We start from the raw sequence: 23,608 nt of genomic DNA, 5'->3' as shown, positions 1-23,608 counted from the left end.
GTTCAGGACATGACCACATCATATGAAATGTTGATACGACGTCACAATCATACCTAGGGTACCATGCGTCCACTCTAACCCAATCTTATACAGAAACGCTGGTGTACTGTATACATTATGTATCAAATAAAGTTGGGTAAGTCAATGTGCCTCATTAACAGAGCTAGGGGATCCTTTTCAATATCTGTACACTGTATTGGACAAGGGTGCCAAGGGCCCACCAGTAACCAACTATAGGGCTCCACTTTTCAGCCACATACAAATGTGAGATTATCCTCAATCACAAATGTATAACAATGAACTGGGTAGATTGTTACATGAATAAGATGCTGCCTTTGTCTGTACATAGTGATTCATGTATACTGAGCCAAGCACTGCTCATATAAGAGGGCGGTGGCCCACCGGAGGACTCTCTTGTTCTCCTGTGGGCCAGTCCAAGCCTGTACTCTACCCATTACGCTTCTTCTATTGGGCTAATCTCAGCTTCCCACCTCTCCATGCTATGTACTGGGTGCTTCCCTAGCACAAAATGCACGATTACAACAAATATACCATATGCATTTGTGTAATTTATATCCTGGCCGCTGCATTCACACACATCCACCGCCCTGGCATTAACTCTCTACACTCCATCCATATCAGCCCCTCGCTCCTTTCCTCTCCTATATATATAGCACTCACGCTCTTTTCACATTGTTAAAATTGCACAGATCCAGTCAGTCCCACCAGCCAACATAAGAGACGCTCCCACAAATCACTTAACCATCTACTCACTCTTTCTATCCTCCTAGTCGCAGGAGACATTGCTCCCATCCCTGGTCCCCCATGTTATAGAAAGTCAAACCCCCCCAACTGCTACACTCAGAAACCCCTCTAATCTTATTAATATTCCCTGCATGCCTTCTGTCTCTCTTAATTGTGCCCTTTGGAATTCTCGCTCAGTGTGTAATAAACTCTCCTTCATCCATGACTTCCTTACAAATTCTCAACCTCCTGCCTCTTAGTGAAACCTGGATCCAGCAGTCAGACACTACTGCTGCTGTTGCTCTTTCATATGGGGGGATTACACTTTTCTCATACCCCAAGATCACAAAAGAGCAGGTGGAGGCGTTGGTCTGCTCCTATCATCCAAATGTACCTTTCAGGTTATCCCTCAACTACCCTCACTTGTCTTCCCTTCTTTTGAGGGCCATGCTGTCAGAGTCTACACCCCCTTCTCCATGCGAGTGGCGGTGGTGTATCATCCTCCCGGCCCCTCCCATCATTTTCTGGATCATTTTGCTACTTGGCTTCCACATTTTCTCTCCTGTGACACCCCTACCCATCATCATGGGCGATTTCAACATCCCCATTGCTCTTCCCCTCTCCCCATCTGCTACCCACCTTTTATCTCTAACCTCCTCGTTTGGCCTTTCGCAGCTTACTAATTCTCCAATGCATGAAAACGGAAACTCCCTCGACTTGGTCTTCTCCCGGCTTTGTGCAGTGGATGATTTCGCAAACTCCCCTCTCCCACTCTCTGACCACAACCTTCTTTCATTCTCCATCAAGAACTGCCAGACGGCTCAGGTCACCCCCACTGTCCAGACTTATAGAAACATACAGGCCATTAACACCCAGAAACTTATGAAGAACTTTCAGTCTTCATTGGCCCCTATCTCCTCCCTCTCATGTCATGATTCTGCATTGAAGCATTACAATGAAGCACTTCAATGTGCCCTGGATGAATTTGAACCTCCTATACATAGAACAACACGACACAGACAGCGACAACCCTGGCACACCCTGCAAACACGTTTCCTGCAGCGGTGCTCCAGGTGTGCCGAACGTCTGTGGAGAAAATACAATCTACACGAAGATTTCATCCATTATAAGTTTATGCTTAGAACATACAACACTGCCCTTCACCTCTCCAAACAAACCTATTTCAACACCCTCATCACCTCACTGTCCAATAACCCTAAACGTGTCTTTGACACTTTTCATTCCCTGCTCAACCCAAGAGTGCAGGCCCCAACCACGGAGCTTCGAGTTGATGATCTGGCCAATTACTTCAAAGAAAAAATTGACAATATCTGACAGGAAATTATCTCCCAATCACCTCATACCATGCACTGTCCTCCCTCCCCCACTGCATCTAGCTCACTCTCTGATTCTGAACCAGTCACAGAAGAAGTAAGCAGGTTCCTTGCATCTTCTCGCCCAACTACTTGCAACAGTGACCCATTTCTGTCACATCTCCTCCAGTCACTTTCCCCTGCTGTCACCACTCACCTAACTAAAATATGTAACCTCTCTCTCTCTCTTCTGGTATCTTTCCCTCCTCATTCAAGCATGCCATCATACATCCACTACTTAAAAAAACATCCCTCGACCAAAACTGTGCCGCTAACTATAGACCTGTCTCTAATCTTCCCTTCATTTCTAAACTCCTGGAACAACTGGTCAACTCCTGTCTGATCCGCTATCTCTCTGATAACTCTCTTCTCGACCCTCTCCAATCCGGTTTCCGCTCTTTACACTCTACTGAAACTGCCCTCACTAAAGTCTCTAATGATCTATTAACAGCTAAATCTAATGGTCACTACTCCATGATAATTCTCTTGGATCTCTCTGCAGCATTCGACACTGTGGATCATCAGCTCCTCCTCACTATGCTCCGTTCCATTGGCCTCAAGGACACCGTTCTCTCCTGGTTTTCCTCCTATCTTTCTGACCGCTCCTTTATTGTATCTTTTGCTGGCTCCTCCTCCTCCCATCTTCCACTTACGGTTGGGATTCCTCAAGGATCGGTTCTAGGTCCCATCCTCTTCTCTTTGTACACTGCCCCAATTGGTCAAACAATCAGTAGATTTGGTTTCCAGCACCATCTCTATGCTGATGACACCCAATTATAAGTTTCCTCTCCTGACATCACGCCAGCCTTTTAAGAAAACACCAGCGATTGTCTAAACGCTGTGTCTAACATCATGTCCTCACTATATCTGAAACTGAACCTGTCAAAGACTGAACTCCTGGTGTTTCCTCCCTCTACTAATGTACCTATACCCGACATTGCTATTTCTGTGTGTGGTTCCACTATTACTCCCCAGCACCATGCCCGCTGTCTTGGGGTCATACTTGACTCCGAGCTTTCCTTTGCCCCCCACATCCGATCACTGGCTCGCTCTTGTTATCTACATCTCAAAAACATTTCTAGAATTAAACCTTTTCTTACCTTTGACTCTGCAAAAACTCTTACAGTTTCTCTTATTCATTCTCGTCCGGAATATTGTAACTCTCTTCTAATCAGTCTCCCTCTTACCAAACTTTCCCCCTTCAATCTGTCTTGAATGCTGCAGCCAGGATAATATTCCTCGTCAATCGTTACACCGATGCCTCTACCTTGTGCCAATCATTACACTGGCTACCCATCCACTCCAGAATCCAGTACAAACTTATTACCCTCACCCACAAAGCACTCCATGGCTCAGCACCACCCTACATCTCCCTTGTTTCAGTCTACCACCCTACCCGTGCCCTACGTTCTGCTGATGACCTGAGGTTAGCATCCTCAATAATCAGAACCTTCCACTCCCGTCTCCAAAACTTTACACGTGCTGCGCCAATTCTTTGGAATGCACTTCCCAGGTCAATACGATTAGTCCCAAATCCCTACAATTTTGAGCGTGCCCTGAAAATGCATTTATTCAGATTGGCCTACCGCCTCAACACATTAACCCTGTGTGGCAGCCAAAAGTTTTACTATAGCCAGGTTCCCCGTATAAATTTCCCACATGCTTTATGCATCTATTAGCCCTTTGTGTCTGTACTGTTGCACATTTAACATTATGGCTGATCCAAACAATCAGGGCAATTGTTATCACCCACCTTTCGTGTCTCCCTTTTTTTCCTCATAGATTGTAAGCTTGCGAGCAGGGCCCTCATTCCTCTTGGTATCTGTTATGATCTATGTGATTATTGTTATGCTGTAATGTCTATCGTCTGTACATGTCCCCTCTGAAATGTAAAGTGCTGCGGAATATGTCGGCGCTATAGAAATAAAATGTATTATTATTATTAAATATTAACAAAGATCTATATAACAATATTACCCCAGATGAGTTACACGATTTACTAATTAACTATATAACAGTATTTTGTCCTAACACTTTCAGTCCAGTCTACAAAAAAAATCAGCATTACACGTGTGACGAAACTGAATATATTTATAGAAATCCTTTCGACTTCGATCAAACTCCTCCTGCAATTGCACAAATGATATAAACACATTGTCCAAAACTAGTCAAGATTCGCTTCTCATCCCTTTCTTTTTCCACCTCTCAAAGCCAACCAGGGTTGTACTGCAGTCTATTTCTACCTTTCATGTAAATGAATTCTCACTGCCATAAGACGCACATGCTCAGACATATCTCCATGTAGCCTCCTCTTGTATGTGGCTGCCTTATTTAGGCTGGTGAATGGATGTCAGGAAACTCCCAGTATCTCAGCGGTACAACCATTATCATTCTGATACACTATAAATATCCGAGCTAAGAAAACCCCACTAAGCATAAGTATGGTACAATGTGCACCCATAGGGAACACTATGGCAATATTATTTCCACTGCAATCTATTATTACTGATATTTTATATTAGACCTGAAAATTTGGTGGCATCATTAGGCTGTATTGGGTGAATAAGCACCAGAGAGGTTGTAGCCCTCTCACCCATCTTTAGTTTTCAATGAAGCTACTACTCTCGGAATGTTTCCTACTTTTGCACGGTACTAAAGCTCAGTCCGTTTCACGTAAAGAAGTCCTTTTAGCAAATTTTTCAAGTTAAACGGACACGATATAATAGTAGCTACCGAGCTGAATATTTTTTTCCCCTTAGTTTCGCTTTTCTGTTGCAGAGATATTGACAATCAAACATTTGGCATTTAATGAGTTAACAGCTACTTGGACTTAACTAAAGATATCAGACAGTTTTCACTGGGGGCGTGTACTTCTGCATCCTGTAGGGCACTGACCAATCATAAGCAGGCAGCAACATAGATGTGCAGAAGGGCCTGTTATGATGTTACCAGGGTTACATGACCTGAGTGCACAGGTCCTGCCAGCTGGGGTGTGCAGCCAAAATAAACAGTGAAAATACACAGCACCGAAGTGTGGAGCTATTAATTCCAGGTACTAGTTCCACTCTTCAGTACTATGTAATATATCCTTAGTGCTCTTTAGATAGAAATTAGCTGCAGTCGCAGACACAACTGGTGCCACAAGTATGGCGCTGTGCTGGTAAATAGTAAGGTGTTGGTGCCACAGTCCCTTCAAATCAGCTTAACGGTGGTGTGGCTGGAAGCTGAACTCACCCAGTTTTGATATTGATAATCTAAGATCCCTGAGGAAATATTCACACACAAAACTGCTGCAGACATGTCTGCAACTGAAAATGTGCTTTGTCTGGAATGGGTGAACAGGATGCACAGCTGGAAAAATGGATAGATAGATAGATAGATAGATAGATAGATAGATAGATAGATAGATAGCATTTATGAAGACACTTACTGGTCTCAGACGTGTGGCTGCAAAGTCTGGAGAGCCATGAGTGCTCCCCGATCCGTTCGGTCTGGAGTCTGTAAACAGATAAAATCCCTTTGATTACTCTGACATTACTCTGCCAGGAATACGCCATTTATATAGGCTGCCTACAAGCAGTGAAACTTCCCAGGGAAAGAAATGGATCTGCCTCCCGCCAAGCAAAGACAACCCATCCCTTATGGAAGTGCCCACTGTACAACGATCCTCAAACCAGGCGCTTCAGAGCTTCGTTTGGCGCTTATGTCATGTCCTGAAAGGGTGTTGCCATTTTAAAATAGTCCCAATAATGGCAAAAGAAATTTGGTGTAAATTGCTTTGAAAGCTCGCTATGCACATGCTGCATTTCTTTCAGATGCCATAGTTCTCGCACAATGGTGCCAACCACAGTACAAGAGAATATAAGTGGCCTCACAGAGAAGCATAACATGGCATCGACCGTGCCTCCATGATGGGGACAACCCAAGTTCCAACTATATTCCCCCCATTATGCAGTCACAGTGCATCAAAATATTTCTTGCTAGAGGTCTCACCCCGCAGCGTACAACAATTTATGCCCTTAAGTTTCCACCACGACGCCCCCAATACATGAAACCCAAAACAGCATCCTGATTCAGCAACTTTTGAGTTACATTACCTGTGTGACATGAAGAGGGGTGCTGCTCGAAAATAAAATACCTGTGCCGTTCGTAGAGAGTCTTTGGCTGGAGAGCGGCGAAAGCATGGGAGGTAAGAAAGGTGGCGGGGCCGGAGACGGTAAGTCCTGCCGAAAAAGAAGGCGCAGAATGTGACCACACTGGACTAAAAGAAAGACACAATAATGAGAGAACTCTGCTGTCCTATAATGCATTTTCATCAATAGTCATTTTCAATTGTTTCTGCTCTTTACAATAGCAAAGTTTCCTGTTCTAACATGGAGCTTGTTACTGTATCTATAGGTATTATTAATTTATATAGCACCATTGATTCCATGGTGCTGTACATGAGAAGGAGTTACATACAAACTACAGATATCACTTACAGTAAACAAACTAACAATCACAGACTGATACAGAGGGGAGAGAGGACCCTGACCTTTCGGGCTTACATGCTACAGGATGGTGGGGAAGGAGACAGTAGGTTGGGGGTTGCAGCAGCTCCAGTGATGGTGAGACGGTAGCTCCGGTGTTGGTGAGGAGGCAGCGGGATCATTACAGGCTCTAAGCTTTCCTGAAGGGATGAGTTTTCAGGTTCCGTTTGAAGGATCCAAATGTGGTTGATAGCCGGACGTGTTGGGGCAGAGAATTCCAGAGGATGGGGGCTATTCATGAGAAGTCTTGGAGGCGATTAGGTGATGGACAAATAAGTGTGGAGGAGAGAAGGAGGTCTTGGGAGGACCGGAGATTACGTGAGGAAAGATATCAGGAGATTAGTTCAGAGATATATGGAGGAGACAGGTTATAGATTGCCTTGTAGGTCAGTATTAGTAATTTGAACTGGATACGCTGAGGAAATGGGAGCCAGTGAAGAGATTTGCAGAGGGGAGAAGTGGAGGAGTAGCGAAGATAGAGATTAAATAGTCGGGCAGCAGAGTTAAGGATGGGCTGGAGAGGTGCGAGGGTGTTAGCAGGGAGGCAACAGAAAAGGATGTTGCAATAGTTGAGGCGGGAGATGAGGAGGGCATGCACAAGCATTTTAGCAGTTTGAGGGTTGAGAAAAGGACGGATTCTGGAAATATTTTTGAGCTGGAGGCGACAGGAGGTAGAAAGATATATGGTATGATGTCCTGATATTGTGCATCTATCACAATGTCCTGTGTGTATTGTGCATCTATCACTTCTGCAGCGCAATACTCTAAAGCCACCTTATGGTAGATGTAGGTATTACAAAATAGAACATTTTCTGCTCTACATATTCCGAAACTACATATGAGATAGGCAGACAATAGGGCCCTTGGAGGATAAATCCATGGTGGGCCTTCTTCATTATTAGTACTTGGTGGCTACAACATACACTGTTAATGGTACTGTTAAAAAGGATCTCTACACATTAAAAAAAAGTAAAACAAACACACAGCAATAAATCACGCACCATTATGATGAATCCGTAATCTTTATATAATAAGTAACACATATTGGTGCAAGAAATGGGACCTATATATGGAGCCAATCGCATACAAAACTAGCACAAAGGAAAGAAAATACGATCAAAACGGCCCACTTTTATAAAAATCTAAATTTTATTAATTCATCAAAGAGAACATGAACATGGGAGAGACAAAGTGCAAATGTCCTTAGACAAAAAAGTAATGGCGTTGCCCCGAGAAAGGGGTGGGTACACGTCTCGGGGCAACGCCATTACTATATAGGTAAGATTAGTTGTGCGGTGGTAGTCCTATGATTATGAATATATACTTACCTTTATGTGGGCCAGCACGCTGCATGGTTTAACTATATATTGATCTGCATTATTTATATGGATCTTTAAATGTTTAATACCTTTGCTGCCCTGTACAATCTGTACCCTTTTGGTATATTTTTTGTCTATGCACATTTGCACTTTATGTCTCTCCCATGTTCATGTTCTCTTTGATGAATTAATAAAATTTAGATTTTTATAAAAGTGGGCCGTTTTGATCGTATTTTCTTTTCTTTGTGCTACGTTAAAAAAAGGAAATATCTAATATATAAAGCTCAAAGTGTGTATGTATGTATGTATGTATGTGTGTGTGTGTGTGTGTGTGTGTGTGTGTGTGTGTGTGTGTGTGTGTGTGTGTGTGTGTGTGTGTGTGTGTGTGTGTGTGTGTGTGTGTATGTCCGGGATAGGCATCCGCACCGTCGCAGCTACAGCCACAAAATTTGGCACAGTCACACGTCTGGACCCCGAGAGAGTCCTAAGCTATGTTGTGAGGCGAAATTTTAACCCCGCATGTTCCAATTCACCAAACAATTTTGCCCCTATCTACATACTGGGGGAAAAAGTGTGTGTGCGTCAAGCCCCGCCCCTCATTATGATGTAATAATGCCCCTATTTGCATACTGGGGAAGCAGTGTGTGCGTATCAAGCCCCGCCCCTCATTATGATGTCACAATGGTTGCCATGGCGACGCTGATGTCATCATAGGTTGCAAGCCCTGCCGCCGCTCATTATGATGTCATAATGGTTGACTATGGAATGGAGGATGTGTGATGGGTATATGGGCACCGGACTATGGGATGGAGGATATGTATGATGGGTATATGGGAACGGGACTATGGGATGTGTGATGGGTATATGGGCACTGGACTATGGGATGGCGGATATGTATATGGGCACGGGACTATGAGATGGAGGATGTGTGATGGGTATATGGGCACTGGACTATGGGATGGAGGATATGTATGATGGGTATATGGGCATGGGACTATGGGATGGGTATATGGGCACTGGACTATGGGATGGAGGATATGTATGACGGTATATGGGCACGGGACTATGGGATGGCGGATATGTATATGGGCACAGGACTATGGGATGGAGGATGTGTGATGGGTGTATGGGCACTGGACTATGGGATGGAGGATATGTATGACGGTATATGGGCATGGGACTATGAGATAGCGGATATGTATGATGGGTATATGGGCACGGGACTATGGGATGGAGGATATGTATGATGGGTATATGGGCACGGGACTATGAGATGAAGGATGTGTGATGGGTATATGGGCACTCGACTATGGGATAGTGAATATGTATGATGGGTATATGGGCACGGGACTATGGGATGGAGAATATGTATGATGGGTATATGGGCATGGGACTATGGGATGGAGAATATGTAAGATGGATATATGGGCACGGGACTATGGGATGGAGAATATGTATGATGGGTATATGGGCACGGGACTATGGGATGGAGGATGTATGATGGGTATATGGGCACGGGACTATGGGATGGAGGATATGTATGATGGGTATATGGGCATGGGACTATGAGATGGAGAATATGTATGATGGGTATATGGACATGGGACTATGGGATGGAGGATGTGTGATGGGTGATGTGTGATGGGTATATGGGCACTCGACTATGGGATGGAGGATATGTATGATGGGTATATGGGCACGGGCCTATGGGATCGTGGATATGTATGATGGGTATATGGGTACGGGACTATGGGATGGAGGATAATTATAATTTTCTATAACCACAGTTAGTTACTATGCCCGGGCAGCGCCGGGCTCTTCAGCTACTTATAAATAAATTTCTAAATACCTTTAAATTAGCAAGCTATCAGATGTCGTTCATGGGTCACTTCCCTCCCACGTTTTAAGGCAAAACTGACATCCAGGGGAAGTGAGAGTTGCTGCTGCTCTGTGACTTCCTCTGAATGTTAGTTAAATCCAAAGAAAGTTAGTGAATTAGTTGATTGTCTGCAGTGCTCTCGGGACAGAAGAAGATCATGCAAGCCCCAGGAGACCCGGCACCCAAATTGCTGCAACGGCACCAGCACTGGAGGTGAAGACAAGCTGTTATTATTTTACATGCGGGAATATGGTGATTGGGAAATGGTTATCCGAGTAGTGGATAACCTGTATAATTAGCAAATCACAATTGTTTGGCCTACGGATGTGATCACTATATGAATTAAAATGTAGCTGTAACCTACACTAGGATGTTAACAGGACGGTGCCTTTCAGCATGTGCTATAGGAAGCTCTAAATGCAGAAAAATGTGCTCCAGGACAATATTCTTATCCAAGAGAGGAGATACCAGGAGTGCTGAGATAAGAAGAGGCTGCTCACACTGCTGTGCACACTGTCTATCTGATCTGATACAAGAGATACCAGGGGTGCGAAGATAAGGAGAGATGTCTCACACTGCTGTCCACCCTGTATATCTGATGTAATACTGGAGATACTAGGGGTGCTGAGGTAAGAAGAGGTTGCTTACATTGCTGTCCACCCTGTCTTTCTCAGATAATACTGGAGAAACCAAGGGTTTTGAGGTACAAAGCGTCCACTCACACTGCTGTACACCAGGTCTAACCGATACAATACTGGAGATACCAAATTTACAGAGCTAAGAAGCTGCTCACACTGCTGTCCATCTGTCTGCCTGATATAATACTGGCAATACCAGGGATGCTGAGGTAAGAAGAGACTACTCACACTGCTGTCCATCTGTCTGCTCGATCTAATACTGGCAATACCAGGGATGCTGAGGTAAGAAGAGGCTGCTTACACTGCTGTCCACCATGACTTTCTATGAAAAGCCAGCATAGGACATAATAGGGTCAGCCGACTGAGTGGGAACGCCATTAGTTGTTCATTTTAGAGTGTCAGCCTGCGTGACAAGGCAGAGACTAAGATCACGTCACAATAGGGTTTTGAGGACTTTTCCAGCTTCGACATAGTGATAAAGCTTAACCTATGCAGTAATGATAAAGACGATAACTAAGGCCTCTTTCACACTTCAGTTTTTTACAATCAGTCACAATCCGCCAGGTTTTGAAAAAAAACGGATCCTCAATTTTTTTTTGAGGATCCGTTTTTTCCCCATTGACTTGCATTAATGGCGGATTGTGACGGATTGCTATCCGTTTTTTTTGAGGATCCGCCAAAAGTTGCTGTCCGTCACCATCCTCAAAGATTTCAAAACGGAGCTTGTAACGTTTTGTCCTCTGGCGGATCCTCCAGACACTCATTTAACCCGAAATTCTTTCTGGGTGCCGGACAAAATCTCTCTCAATCAATCAATCTCTCTCTCTCTCTCTCTCGTTTCCTTTAAATTTCAGGATCCGTCTCAAAACGGATCCTGTGCCATCCGTTCACATCAGTTAGGAACGGATCCGCTTGTCTGACTTTTTGGCGGATTTCAACTGATGCAAAAAACTGAAGTGTGAAAGAGGCCTAATATGGATCTGGTCTTTATTTACAGTGCAATACATCAAGGCTTTACCTGTACATAAATAATGTATATTCTATCTGGGCATGTCATGGCTTAACTTGTGTATAACTAAACTAGATGCAGTATACTACCTACAAATGAACTAAAGCATATGTCAAGTAAAAATTCAAGGGTTTTTTATTTAACAGATATTGACACACAATTTTTAAAAAGGATTCAGTGGATAAATACATACAGTACAGACCAAAAGTTTGGACACGCCTTCCCATTCAAAGAGTTTTCTTTATTTTCAGTACTATGACTACATAGTTATTTGTTTGTTTGTTTTTTGTTTTTTTTTTTATTTTAAATGGTGCAAATAAATTCGGAATTTCATAGAAATAAAGCAAACAAAAAAGAAAATTTCTTGTGTCGCTATTCTCCAAGACCCATAGTGTTTGCATTTTGCAGGATCTGGGGCTAGGTGACGGCTTATTTTTTTTTGCGCCCCGAGATGACGTTTTTACTCATATGATTTTAGGGTATATACAATGTTTTGATCGCCTCTTATTGTATTTTATTGCAATGTTACGGCAGCCAAAAAACATAATTCTGGTGTTTCGACTTATTTTTTCATTACACCGCTTACCGAACAGATTAATTTACGGTACTTGATATTTTGACAGAAAGGAATTTTACGAATGCAGATATACCAAATATGTGTATTTTTTCATATTGTGATATGCCTTAAAATATTATGATTTTAGGTGGCCGTTTTCCTGTAAAAGTGATACTCCAGCAAGGGACACAGCCCCTGCACAGGGGGGTAAATGATCGGCATGTCATCCTATGGTGGGTATAACCCTTTACCGTAAACTATAAATAAGTGTACATGAGTAAAGACTGGCATTTATAATACCCCGACAAGTCGCAGAACCCGCAGACCTTCATTCACCAGAAGTCAGTAAATCGTGAATACCACTTAGCATTTGTGGTACAGACCTGCTGAGAGTCTGTATCATCTCCTGTTAATTCTTCAACAACAAGCGATGGAAAAACTCCGACTCGGCCATTGAATTCCCCTTTCCAAAAGCCATCGTCAATTCCACCTTCTTCCCTGTGGATAATTTGGATGATGGATCCTTCGGGAAACGTCAGCTCTTCTTCACTTTGACCTTCGTAGTCGTAAAGAGCTCTGGCGAGAGACACTGGAGAGAGTAATACTAAATGTCAAGTAGAAGTCTACAAATGAGCTCGGGTGAAAGACGGCAACTAGTGATTCAGCCATCTTCTACAGTAGAGTAAGAGGTCTGATGAAGACGACCCCATCCATATTCCCCAGGACCCTCGTTCAGGACTCTCCTGTGAGCCAGAAAGGAGAAACATTTTGATGGACCCAGTATATCCAATTATTACATGAATTGAGAGTCATTATAATGGTCAGCAACGCTAATCATAAATAGTGTTGTGGTCCTCTACATACAGGTCATCTGTGCTATAGGATCCACACAAACAGGACTTCCTTAGATTCACATTTAAAATACCCTAAAAAGCTGCAGAAGTCTCAGTGCCCTGACCGCCTGATCTGTTCACCCATTGCTAAAGGAGCCTGCACTTTTGCAGCTCGTCCTAACACTATAGGAGGAACGACATAGCAATGCTAACTTTATACAGAAGAATGGAGTTACGAACTAGGGCAGGTGTCAGAAGCAGGTGATGACCAGCAAGCGACACTTGGTGACGACCACTTGGCTCAGATTTTCATTTTAGTTTGGTGTCACTGTGCAGAACCCCTTTAAAAAAGATGGATAATTTCTAATAACCCTGTAATTTATTAGAGTGATATCTTTATTAGCTAACCAGAAAAAAAACATTTTTGAAAGTTTTTGTAGGATAAAAGCCCTTTCATCAAGCACATTAATGGCTCGTTCACGTGACAATATGTGTGGTCCTTGGCAAAAACAGATGAGGGCAGAGACACACTGCCGTATTTCTCGTGCGAGAATCGCATCGTAAAACTCGCACTGGCTGTCTGCTCTCATGAGCGGAGCTTGACAGCTGCATAGTAATCCATCACGCTGTCAGGCTCAGGTCAGGAGAGGTGCCGGCCAGTCCGTGTAGTGCGCTGCGATTATCGCACGAGAAATATGGCAGTGTGTCTCTGCCCTTACGATCATACTCAATTATTAAGCGAGGAAGTGCAGATAAGTGTTCTTTTTTCACTGACCAAACTTGTGTGTGGGAAAAATAAAAAAAGGAAGCATGCACTAATTCCTCCGGTAATGGTGCTTTCACATAGCAGTTATCTTCTTTGTGGGTCCCGTTGGACTTGCGCAGACTGCGTCTGAGTATCTGCCTCCAGTAGGTGGATACACCCGAAAATAATGCACGACAGACAGCACATTTGCTTTGCCCAGGGCTGTGGGAGTCGGTAAGCCAAACCTCCAACTCAGACTCCTCAATTTCCATGACACCGACTCCATAGCCCGGGGCCTCTGCCGGCACCATTATAGTCTCTGCCTTGTCAGCATATACTCCTGGATCCCATTATCTGGGGGAGGTTTGGACACAGGCCCAGATGGGACCCACAATAATAGCAATACTAAAGTACCCTTAATCAGATGAAACTTGGACATTCAAGTCTAACAGTGCGCTAAAAGAAAAATATAGATGCCATAAAGAGCCACAGTATGGAAACCGATTTGGATGGATCCAATACAATTTTGTAACATAAGAAACTGTAAATTGTTTTGTAAGTGATTAATAGCTGCTGCAATAAATGAATTGTATATGTGTACCATGGTGAGGGGCGGTTACTGTGGGCAAGGTACTCATCTCTTAGGCCGGGATCACACTACTGTGTGAAATACATGCAGCCACAGCTCCGGTAGTGAGTGCCAGCGGCAGCGCCGGGTGTTGATGTGAGAGACTCGTGTGAGTTTCTCGCATTACACACGGTAGTGTGATCCCGGCCTTACACCAAGACATGTTACATGAAAATGGGGGTCCTGGCTGAGTGTGTGGACTTCGTCTGCCATAGTAGACCGCATGTTACCAATGACTTTGGTTTGCTAGGGCCGGATGTTGAACAGCTCAATGAGGGAGAACACTGGTCAAAAATAAACTGTTTACTAAACAGTAACTTGATGGGAATTATGTACAATAGATAGTGGCTACATAACTACATAGCTCCTTTACAACATGGAGCATTTCCACACACAGATACACACAAGTCCTTTACTTGTTTCTGACTCAACTAATCCACTCTCCTTCACCACACCCCGACACGATACTACGGTAAACGTCCTATTCTCAACCCGCTGTTCCAAGTTGTCTGTTTCTCTTCAAGGAACTAGATAGCCACTATGGCCGGTACTTAGCGTCTCTGCCTCGGGCGTCTTGCAATTCCTACCCGGGGCACTCTCATCATCTCACTTTCTCTGTTCTAACTTGGTCCGTTACCTCTGATTTATAAACTGAGGGCCGTACTGCTAGGCGCCCTATGCCAGAACCCGTCTCCGGTTGACCACTCTGTCCTTCGGCCAGTTTTCCTTCCGCTTTACTCAGGATGATGTTATCCACTGGCTCAGTCTCCACTAATGTCAGGAAAACCCACGTAGCGTGCTCTGCTCACTAGTCAGACCATAGGTAAGCTTTTACTGCACCCTGAGCACTATCTGATATCCTGACAGGAAATGCTCTCTGTCCCTTCATTTTTGCTCCTCCCTCTCTGGGCTAGTCCCAATCATTGACTCTAACTCCCCTTATTGTCATGCAGAACACAGCATCAACAATACTGACACATATAACAATACACATTATACACCATAACAGTACTTGTGTCTTCAAGGGGGAATGTGGACAATATGTCCATCTCCTTGCACATGGACCACACACGGATGACAAGTGAGAAAAAAAAATTGGCCCACTTTTCCACACAGGTGTGCTTGTGATATCAAATATTAGGATACCCCCTTCCATTCCAAATATAGTGTTTATATCTACCTGCATCGTCAGAACGTTCCAGCTCCAGAATCCCAGCGAGGGACTGTGCTCCCGAAAGTCCTTCCATGTGACCGGCACTCAAACATTCTGCCGCCCTCTGGTTAATGTAAGTTATGTACTTTTCCGGGACATAACCCACTTGTCCAGTTTTATTCCGAGCCTTAAGCGAAAACGTAGAAAAGAACAGACTGTTACCCTACGAGCCCATTAGGAGATAAATGAATTTGATTTCCATTTATTCGAGAACCGGACTCTGTGTTCTCTTCAGTTTGTTCTGATAATAACCTTTGTGCTTTCAAAATGATAAGCTCCATTTCAGTAAGTCCTACAAAGTCCATTATACAAAAGTTTAATGTCCTTCTTAAAAAAGTAAATCTATAGCTTTACCAAGAAGAAATGATCTAAATAGTCATGGATCTGACTTTAAAAGTACCTTTGTGAAGCCTTCACCTTCAGAGCTCCGCATTGTGCTGGAGACCTTTCCTTTCTCCTATCTCCTGTTCTTATTGTCTGTCATTTTACATTACATTGGTCTTTGTACTAGTCAATCTTCGGCTACTATGGCTATCCCTACACAGCAGAGGAGGAAGAGACCTCCTGATTGAAATATGGCTGAATATTCACCTACCTGTGTCTCCTGATTCCCATCGCTGCACATACTGGGAGTGACTGACTAACGAATGACTGATTCATGTCCTAATTAATCCTTTTCTGCAGCTGGGACCAATAAAATCACAATAGAGAGAGAGCAGTAATATCAAAGAAAACTTTATGTCTTCCGTAGCGGGGTGGAAAGGGAAGACGGGCTTGCCGGAAGCCTAGATTTGCCAAGGGGTTGATGCCAGCTATGCCCACATGTATTAAGACATAGTATTAACAATTCCTTGAGGTTGTCAATCGGATTGCTCCCTTTGCAAACAGAAGAGCTTTCAGCACCGAGTAGAATTCAGTTCTCAGAAGTTTCCCTGCAAATCCACGAGCAATGTACAGTTATACGGACAGTGATCTACCAGCAGGCACTGGCTGCCACTTTGTGAAACAACTCTGCCTCAATGTAAAAGCTTGGTATGAATGATGTCTATGACTGCTAGTAACAGTACAGATTAGTGATCTCAGAAATTGACAAAAAGATCGAGACCCACCTTCACCCACTCCTCCATGTCTCCATCCTCAATCACCTCCAGTCTTTCACCTTGAGTGATGGTCAGCTCATCCGCCTGAGAAGCCTAAGGATACGAACATCAAAAGGTGACTCACTGCAATTCATTCACTATGACACTTTCCATCTTTTCTGCATTACTGCCTTCCTTATAAATCCCAAAACTCAAGACAGGATCAGGCTTGTAATAAAAAAAGAAGACAGCAGATTAACAGATCAGCTGTATAAGACTTGCGCCCATTTGAGCTGGAGAGGTGTCCTTTCTTATTTCATCCTCTTAGATCAAGTGGCATGAGATTACAGCTTTGAAAAATATCTAAGATTTTGTGACACTGTGTAGAGATGCTTCTGCTATACAGTAGGTGCCTGTGTGTTGTCACTGTGGTTGTGTTGTGGATTGAGAGATTTGGAGTTGGTAGGGCTGAATATTTAATTTGCAATCATACTGCATCACTTTCACTACATCGCCTTGTGCGGCACCACTCCTGCTGCGCCGCATTGTGCGGCACCACTCCTGCTGCGCCGCATTGTGCGGCACCACTCCTGCTGCGCCGCATTGTGCGGCACCACTCCTGCTGCGCCGCATTGTGCGGCACCACTCCTGCTGCGCCGCATTGTGCGGCACCACTCCTGCTGCGCCGCATTGTGCGGCACCACTCCTGCTGCGCCGCATTGTGCGGCACCACTCCTGCTGCGCCGCATTGTGCGGCACCACTCCTGCTGCGCCGCATTGTGCGGCACCACTCCTGCTGCGCCGCATTGTGCGGCACCACTTCTGCTGCGCCGCATTGTGAGGCACCACTTCTGCTGCGCCGCATTGTGAGGCACCACTTCTGCTGCGTCGCATTGTGCGGCACCACTACTGCTGCGTCGCTTTATTCTTCACCACTTCTGCTACATCGCCTTATGCTGCTCCTCTGGTATTAAGTGGAAGCTGTAACAAAAACATTAACAACACTTCTCCAGATATGTCATTCTGTGCAATTCCAGAGGGCAGGACGATCCCTATTACATCTTCCCCATGACCTGCTCTTGTGGCATCTTTTTCTGTCACCAGGAGACCCTGTTGTCAATCTGCATGCAGAGCTGGTGATGGAGAAGACACTGGGACCAGAAGCTCTGGGTGGTGCAGGACCTGTCCAGCCACTAAGATTTGTGGTTCAGGGGACTGGGACCTATACTGCCGTCCAGTCTGGCAGTCCAGCTGGAGTAATCAGCTCCCTACGTTGGCCTATCAGTGAGCACCACACCCTAACTTGAGCTCCCAGTTGGCTGCTGGAAGCTGCAAGATAAAAAGTTTTGTCTACTCTGGTTCAGTTCTGTGGTCTCAGCTCCTGCCTCTTGCTTTGTGGTATCCCTGTTGTCTGACCATGGCCCGTTTCCTTACTGATTTTGTACACTACTGTCCTCCTGGTTTTGACCAGGCTAAATGACTACCCCTACCAGTCAGCACTACTGGCCAGCAGTGGACTCTGGGGCCCCACGTAAGTCCAGATCCCTATACAGTGGTTAAAGGATGAAGGCCAGGGCAACCCCTGGATCTGGTCAACCGAGTAGCTTACGATAAGCCTGTCCGAGCCACGTAGCAATCCCTTTGATTTAGGCTCCGGCTACATGTCAATTTTGGCCGTGACACTTTGCACGGCCAAGTATTTCTGGGCGCCATTGCTACCTAGCAGCACTATACGCAAGGCAAACCTGAGGGGGCCACAACTGCAGTAAGTAATTTGTAAAAAATCCAACTGGGTCTGATTTTTTTGGCGCCTTGCTTCGCGAAGCAACCCCATTTGCTTGTATTCACCATGTAGCCCCAGCTTTAAATGTCTTACCTTCCAACCTACAATTTGGAGACTATTCCAATTAACTAAAGTGTGCCGAAATGTTGGCAAATGAGTGAAGATAAATCTTTTTTTTTTTCTTATCTCGCATATTGAAAAGTAACGTCAACTTTACTTTTGAATATAGATGGATGTAGGGAGATGGATGTAGGGAGAAAAGTTTTCTTTGTATAATTAGTAAACTTTTTTCCAATGAAAATGAATTCTGTACGTATGCTTGTATTGAAGTATATGCATACGCAGAACCTAAGCCTCAAAAGGGGTGTAAAACACACAGATCTGCAACTATAAAGATTCATTGCTAGTTTAAAATCCATAGCATGTCCTCAAATCTTCTGTGGGAAAAACGGTTACCATGGGAAGGGTTTTGATATATTGTACCGTCTTTCTTGCAGGTTTTCCCTTGCAGAATCTGCAGCGAAGGATTTACATAGACAAAATCTAGAAAAATACTTACAATATAATCAAAGTAAAATCTAAAAAAAAAAAAAAAAAAAAAAGAAAAATTACAAAATTCAGTGTCCCTTGAGGGTGGCAATGTTAGCGGACGGCTGTTGCAGCCTACCTTGTAGTTATACAGCACGTGACATGGTGTGGGATAGGAGCGGTTGCCACTGAGGCTAAGAGGGGATTCTTCAAAGGTTTCGCCGCCATCGTCCATATCCTCGAACTCCGAGAAATCAAAATCTTCCATCTGGAAAACATAAAACAGGTCTCTATTAACTGGAACTGTCTAGAACTAATAACTGTCGCTAAAAGAACCCTGCAAATAATGTAAAAGCAGAGCGGGGGCCACGGTAATACACACAAGACTCTCAGCGAAGAATAAAGCTGAAGTGTAAGGATCTGAGTAGGAACCAAAAAATGGGAATTGAAGCAGAATCCAGTCCACTGTCATTGGGGACGGACAGAATATACATGGCTGTACATATATACATAGGTGGTCACATCAGAGAAACTTAAGTCAATATGCCTGAATAGAACAGTCACCCGCCTGGGACTGTCCTCTACCGGTATAGTGGGCCCATCGCATGACCAGGCCAAATTATTCTTTATTTAAAAGGGTAACAATTGTTTTAATTGTTATTTTCATACATCAACAGTATACATGAAAATACGCAACTTTGTACTATATCTTATCAGAGAAATCTGCCTCTTTCCCCTCTGGGACTGAAGCTTTACTCTCAATTCATGGAGAAAATCTGTAAAATCTGTATTCAATGAAGACATTGCTGATAGATAACAGTTGGTGCTTGTAAGATTCTATGCAAAGAGGAGGAGCTAAGGGCAGACAGACATTCTGCTGCAAGTTCTCCTAAATCACAGTTACAGTTCCATAGAACATTATGAGCACCAACTGACATCTCCTATCTCACGGGACACGTTCTTTTCACTGCAGACAGAATTTACATGTGAACTGAGAAGTTTCAGAATGAAAGAATCTCTCCGCGACAGATCTTTCATAGAATTTTATAAGCAACAACTGTTATCTATGTAGAGAGGAGGAGCTAAGGGCAGACAGACATTCTGCTGCAAGTTCTCTAAATCAAGGCAGACATAGAATTTAGAGAGAACTTGCAGCAAAATCTGTGTCTGCCCTTAGCTCCTCTCCTCTACATAAAATCTTACAAGCACCAACTGTCATCTCTCTCAGCAATGTCTTCCTAGAATACAGATTTTACAGATTTTGTCCATGAACTGAGATTGAAACATCAGGCCCGGAGGAGAAAGAAGCCGATTTCTCTGATAAGATATAGTACAAAGTTTCTTATTTTCATACGCACTAATGATTTACGTTAAGAAAATTAAAATGACGCTTACACTTTACGCAAACTTTGAAGGTTTCTATTAAACAGCACAATGAGGAATTGATACTAAAAGTATTTTGGAAAATGTTAGCACTTTTTATTATTTAAAGAAAAAAATTCATTCAGAATTTGTATTTTCTATTTTATTATAGTCATTTTTTAAACGGATTTATGGGGAGCAAGTAATTGTTGTGGTTTTGTTGCTATGAAGTCCTGGAAAGGACCACTAATAAGGACATTAATAAAGATCTGCTTTATTGCTAAATTGTGAAGGACATTGTGCTTCTCGCTAACTGATCACCATAGAGACGAACATTTTATGGGATTACATTTTATAATTAGTAAGCATCAAGGAAGAGTCACATCCATATATTAAACTCCGAACTAGATAACAGCAGAGAAAGGAAATCTCCCATGTGAAGAATGGAATCAGCAGCTCATGGAGACACCATGTGGTCATTTGAGGTACTCCAATTAAATGACAAATACACACGGGGGTGTCTATTTTCGGACAATTAAACTATATTTACAATACACATATCTCCCAGAAATAAGGGAAAAATTGTGACTGAAAGACTGTGCTCACATGCAGTGTACAGTGGCATGTAAAAGTTGGGGCACCCAAGGTCAAAACTACTGTTATTGTGAACAATTAAGCAAGATGAAGATTACATGATTTCTAAAAGGCCTAAAGTTAAAGTGGACACATTTTTAAGCAAAAAAAATTGTAATATAAAGTGGACACATTTTCTCTGTATTTTAAGCCAAAAAAATATAAATAGATATACATACACACAGAGAGAGATTATCTATATCAGCAGGGCCCTCATTCCTCTTAGTATCTGTTATAATCTATGTGATTGTTATGCTGTAATGTCTATCGTCCCCTCTGAAATGTAAAGTGCTGCGGAACATGTCGGCGCTATAGAAATAAAATGTATTAATACATACACATACAGTCATGGCCAAAAGTATTGACACCCCTGCAATTCTGTCAGATAATACTCAGTTTCTTCCTGAAAATGATTGCAAACACAAATTCTTTGGTATTATCTTCATTTAATTTGTCTTAAATGAAAAAAACACAAAAAAAATTGTCCTAAAGCCAAATTGGATATAATTCCACACCAAACATAACAAAGAGGGTGGACAAAAGTATTGGCACTGTTTGAAAAATCATGTGATGCTTCTCTAATTTATGTAATTAACAACACCTGTAACTTATCTGTGGCACCTAACAGGTGTTGGCAATAACTAAATCACACTTGCAGCCAGTTAACATGGATTAAAGTTGACTCAACCTCTGTCCTGTGTCCTTGTGTGTACCACATTGAGCATGGAGAAAAGAAAGAAGACCAAAGAACTGTCTGAGAACTTGAGAATCCAAATTGTGAGGAAGCATGAGCAATCTCAAGGCTACAAGTCCATCTCCAAAGACCTGAATGTTCCTGTGTCTACCGTGCACAGTGTCATCAAGAAGTTTAAAGCCCATGGCACTGTGGCTAACCTCCCTAGATGTGGCCGGAAAAGAAAAATTGACAAGAGATTTCAACGCAAGATTGTGCGGATGTTGGATAAAGAACCTCCACTAACATCCAAACAAGTTCAAGCTGCCCTGCAGTCCGAGGGTACAACGGTGTCAACCCGTACAATCCGTCGGCGTCTGAATGAAAAGGGACTGTATGGTAGGAGACCCAGGAAGACTCCACTTCTTACCCCGAGACATAAAAAAGCCAGGCTGGAGTTTGCCAAAACTTACCTGAAAAAGCCTAAAACATTTTGGAAGAATGTTCTTTGGTCAGATGAGACAAAAGTAGAGCTTTTAGGGCAAAAGCATCAACATAGAGTTTACAGGAGAAAAAAGAGGCATTCAAAGAAAAGTACACGGTGCCTACAGTCAAACATGGCGGAGGTTCCCTGATGTTTTGGGGTTGCTTTGCTGCCTCTGGCACTGGACTGCTTGACCGTGTGCATGGCATTATGAAGTCTGAAGACTACCAACAAATTTTGCAGCATAATGTAGGGCCCAGTGTGAGAAAGCTGGGTCTCCCTCAGAGGTCATGGGTCTTCCAGCAGGACAATGACCCAAAACACACTTCAAAAAGCACTAGAAAATGGTTTGAGAGAAAGCACTGGAGACATCTAAGGTGGCCAGCAATGAGTCCAGACCTGAATCCCATAGAACACCTGTGGAGAGATCTAAAAATGGCAGTTTGGAGAAGGCACCCTTCAAATATCAGGGACCTGGAGTAGTTTGCCAAAGAAGAATGGTCTAAAATTCCAGCAGAGCATTGTAAGAAACTCATTGATGGTTACCGGAAGCGGTTGGTTGCAGTTATTTTGGCTAAAGGTTGTGCAACCAAGTATTAGGCTGAGGGTGCAAATACTTTTGTCCGGCCCATTTTTGGAGTTTTGTGTGAAATGATCAATGTTTTGCTTTTTGCTTCATTCTCTTTTGTGTTTTTTCATTTAAGACAAATTAAATGAAGATAATAATACCAAAGAATTTGTGTTTGCAATCATTTTCAGGAAGAAACTGAATATTATCTGACAGAATTGCAGGGGTGTCAATACTTTTGGCCATGACTGTATATATATATATATATATATATATATATATATATATATATATATATATATATATATATATATATACACACATACACACACACACACACACACACACACACACATACATACATACACACACACTAGCTGAAGAGCCCGGCGTTGCCTGGGCATAGTAACCAACTGTGGTTAGTTATAACAAATTATAATAATCATATTGCACATAAAAACATTTCACATCATATATTCAACACTACAGATTTGCAACACAAATTAACTAAACGATTACCCAAGTATTGATAGTATTTTATTTTCAACTCATTCAAGATTTTTGGTTTTTCCTTTCGGTGCAAAGATGAACAGATTTTTGGCAGTTCCAACTCTTGAACAGATCACGTAAAGTTGACCATGAGAAAAGCATGGAGATTGCAAATCATTCCTCCTACTTTCAAGGACTGTCCCTGAGCATTGTTAATGGACATTGCAAATAGCAGTTGAACTGGAAACTGGAGGCGTTTAAAATCAAAAAGCAAATCAGATGGAATGAGTGGAATTCTTGTAATGAAAACGTCATCTCCTTTAGCACATCCTGTTTCTGATATGTGTATCTAACCCTATCGTGTGTTACTGACTGCTGAGCAGTGCATCTAATCCTCTCCTGTGTGATACTGACTGCTGAGCCGTGTATCTAATCCTATCCTGTGTGATACAGTCTGCTGAGCCGTGTATCTAATCCTATCCTGTGTGATACTGACTGCTAAGCCGTGTATCTAATCCTATCCTGTGTGATACTGTGTGCTGA

The 23,608-nt window shown here is 43.1% G+C and overlaps 1 protein-coding gene across 3 annotated transcripts in view; it reads right to left on the bottom strand.

The window, feature by feature from the left end:
* Positions 1-23,608, bottom strand: part of FCHSD1 (FCH and double SH3 domains 1) — a 145,768-nt gene that overhangs the window by 2,246 nt on the left and 119,914 nt on the right. For all 3 annotated transcript variants that reach the window (XM_073568039.1, XM_073568040.1, XM_073568041.1), the window contains 6 exons: positions 18,996-19,124; positions 16,576-16,659; positions 15,434-15,593; positions 12,431-12,636; positions 6,256-6,340; positions 5,548-5,615 (listed from right to left, as the gene is read on the bottom strand). In XM_073568039.1, coding sequence (XP_073424140.1) covers positions 5,548-5,615; positions 6,256-6,340; positions 12,431-12,636; positions 15,434-15,593; positions 16,576-16,659; positions 18,996-19,124 — 732 coding nt within the window. The remainder of the gene's footprint in view (positions 1-5,547; positions 5,616-6,255; positions 6,341-12,430; positions 12,637-15,433; positions 15,594-16,575; positions 16,660-18,995; positions 19,125-23,608) is intronic.

Source organism: Dendrobates tinctorius, unplaced genomic scaffold (genome assembly GCF_039654945.1).
Source record: "Dendrobates tinctorius isolate UK_male_01 unplaced genomic scaffold, ASM3965494v1 ptg000020l, whole genome shotgun sequence".
NCBI lineage: Eukaryota > Metazoa > Chordata > Amphibia > Anura > Dendrobatidae > Dendrobates > Dendrobates tinctorius.
The sequence above is the reverse complement of the archived record's forward strand: the minus strand, read 5'-3'. Positions and strand labels throughout refer to the sequence as shown.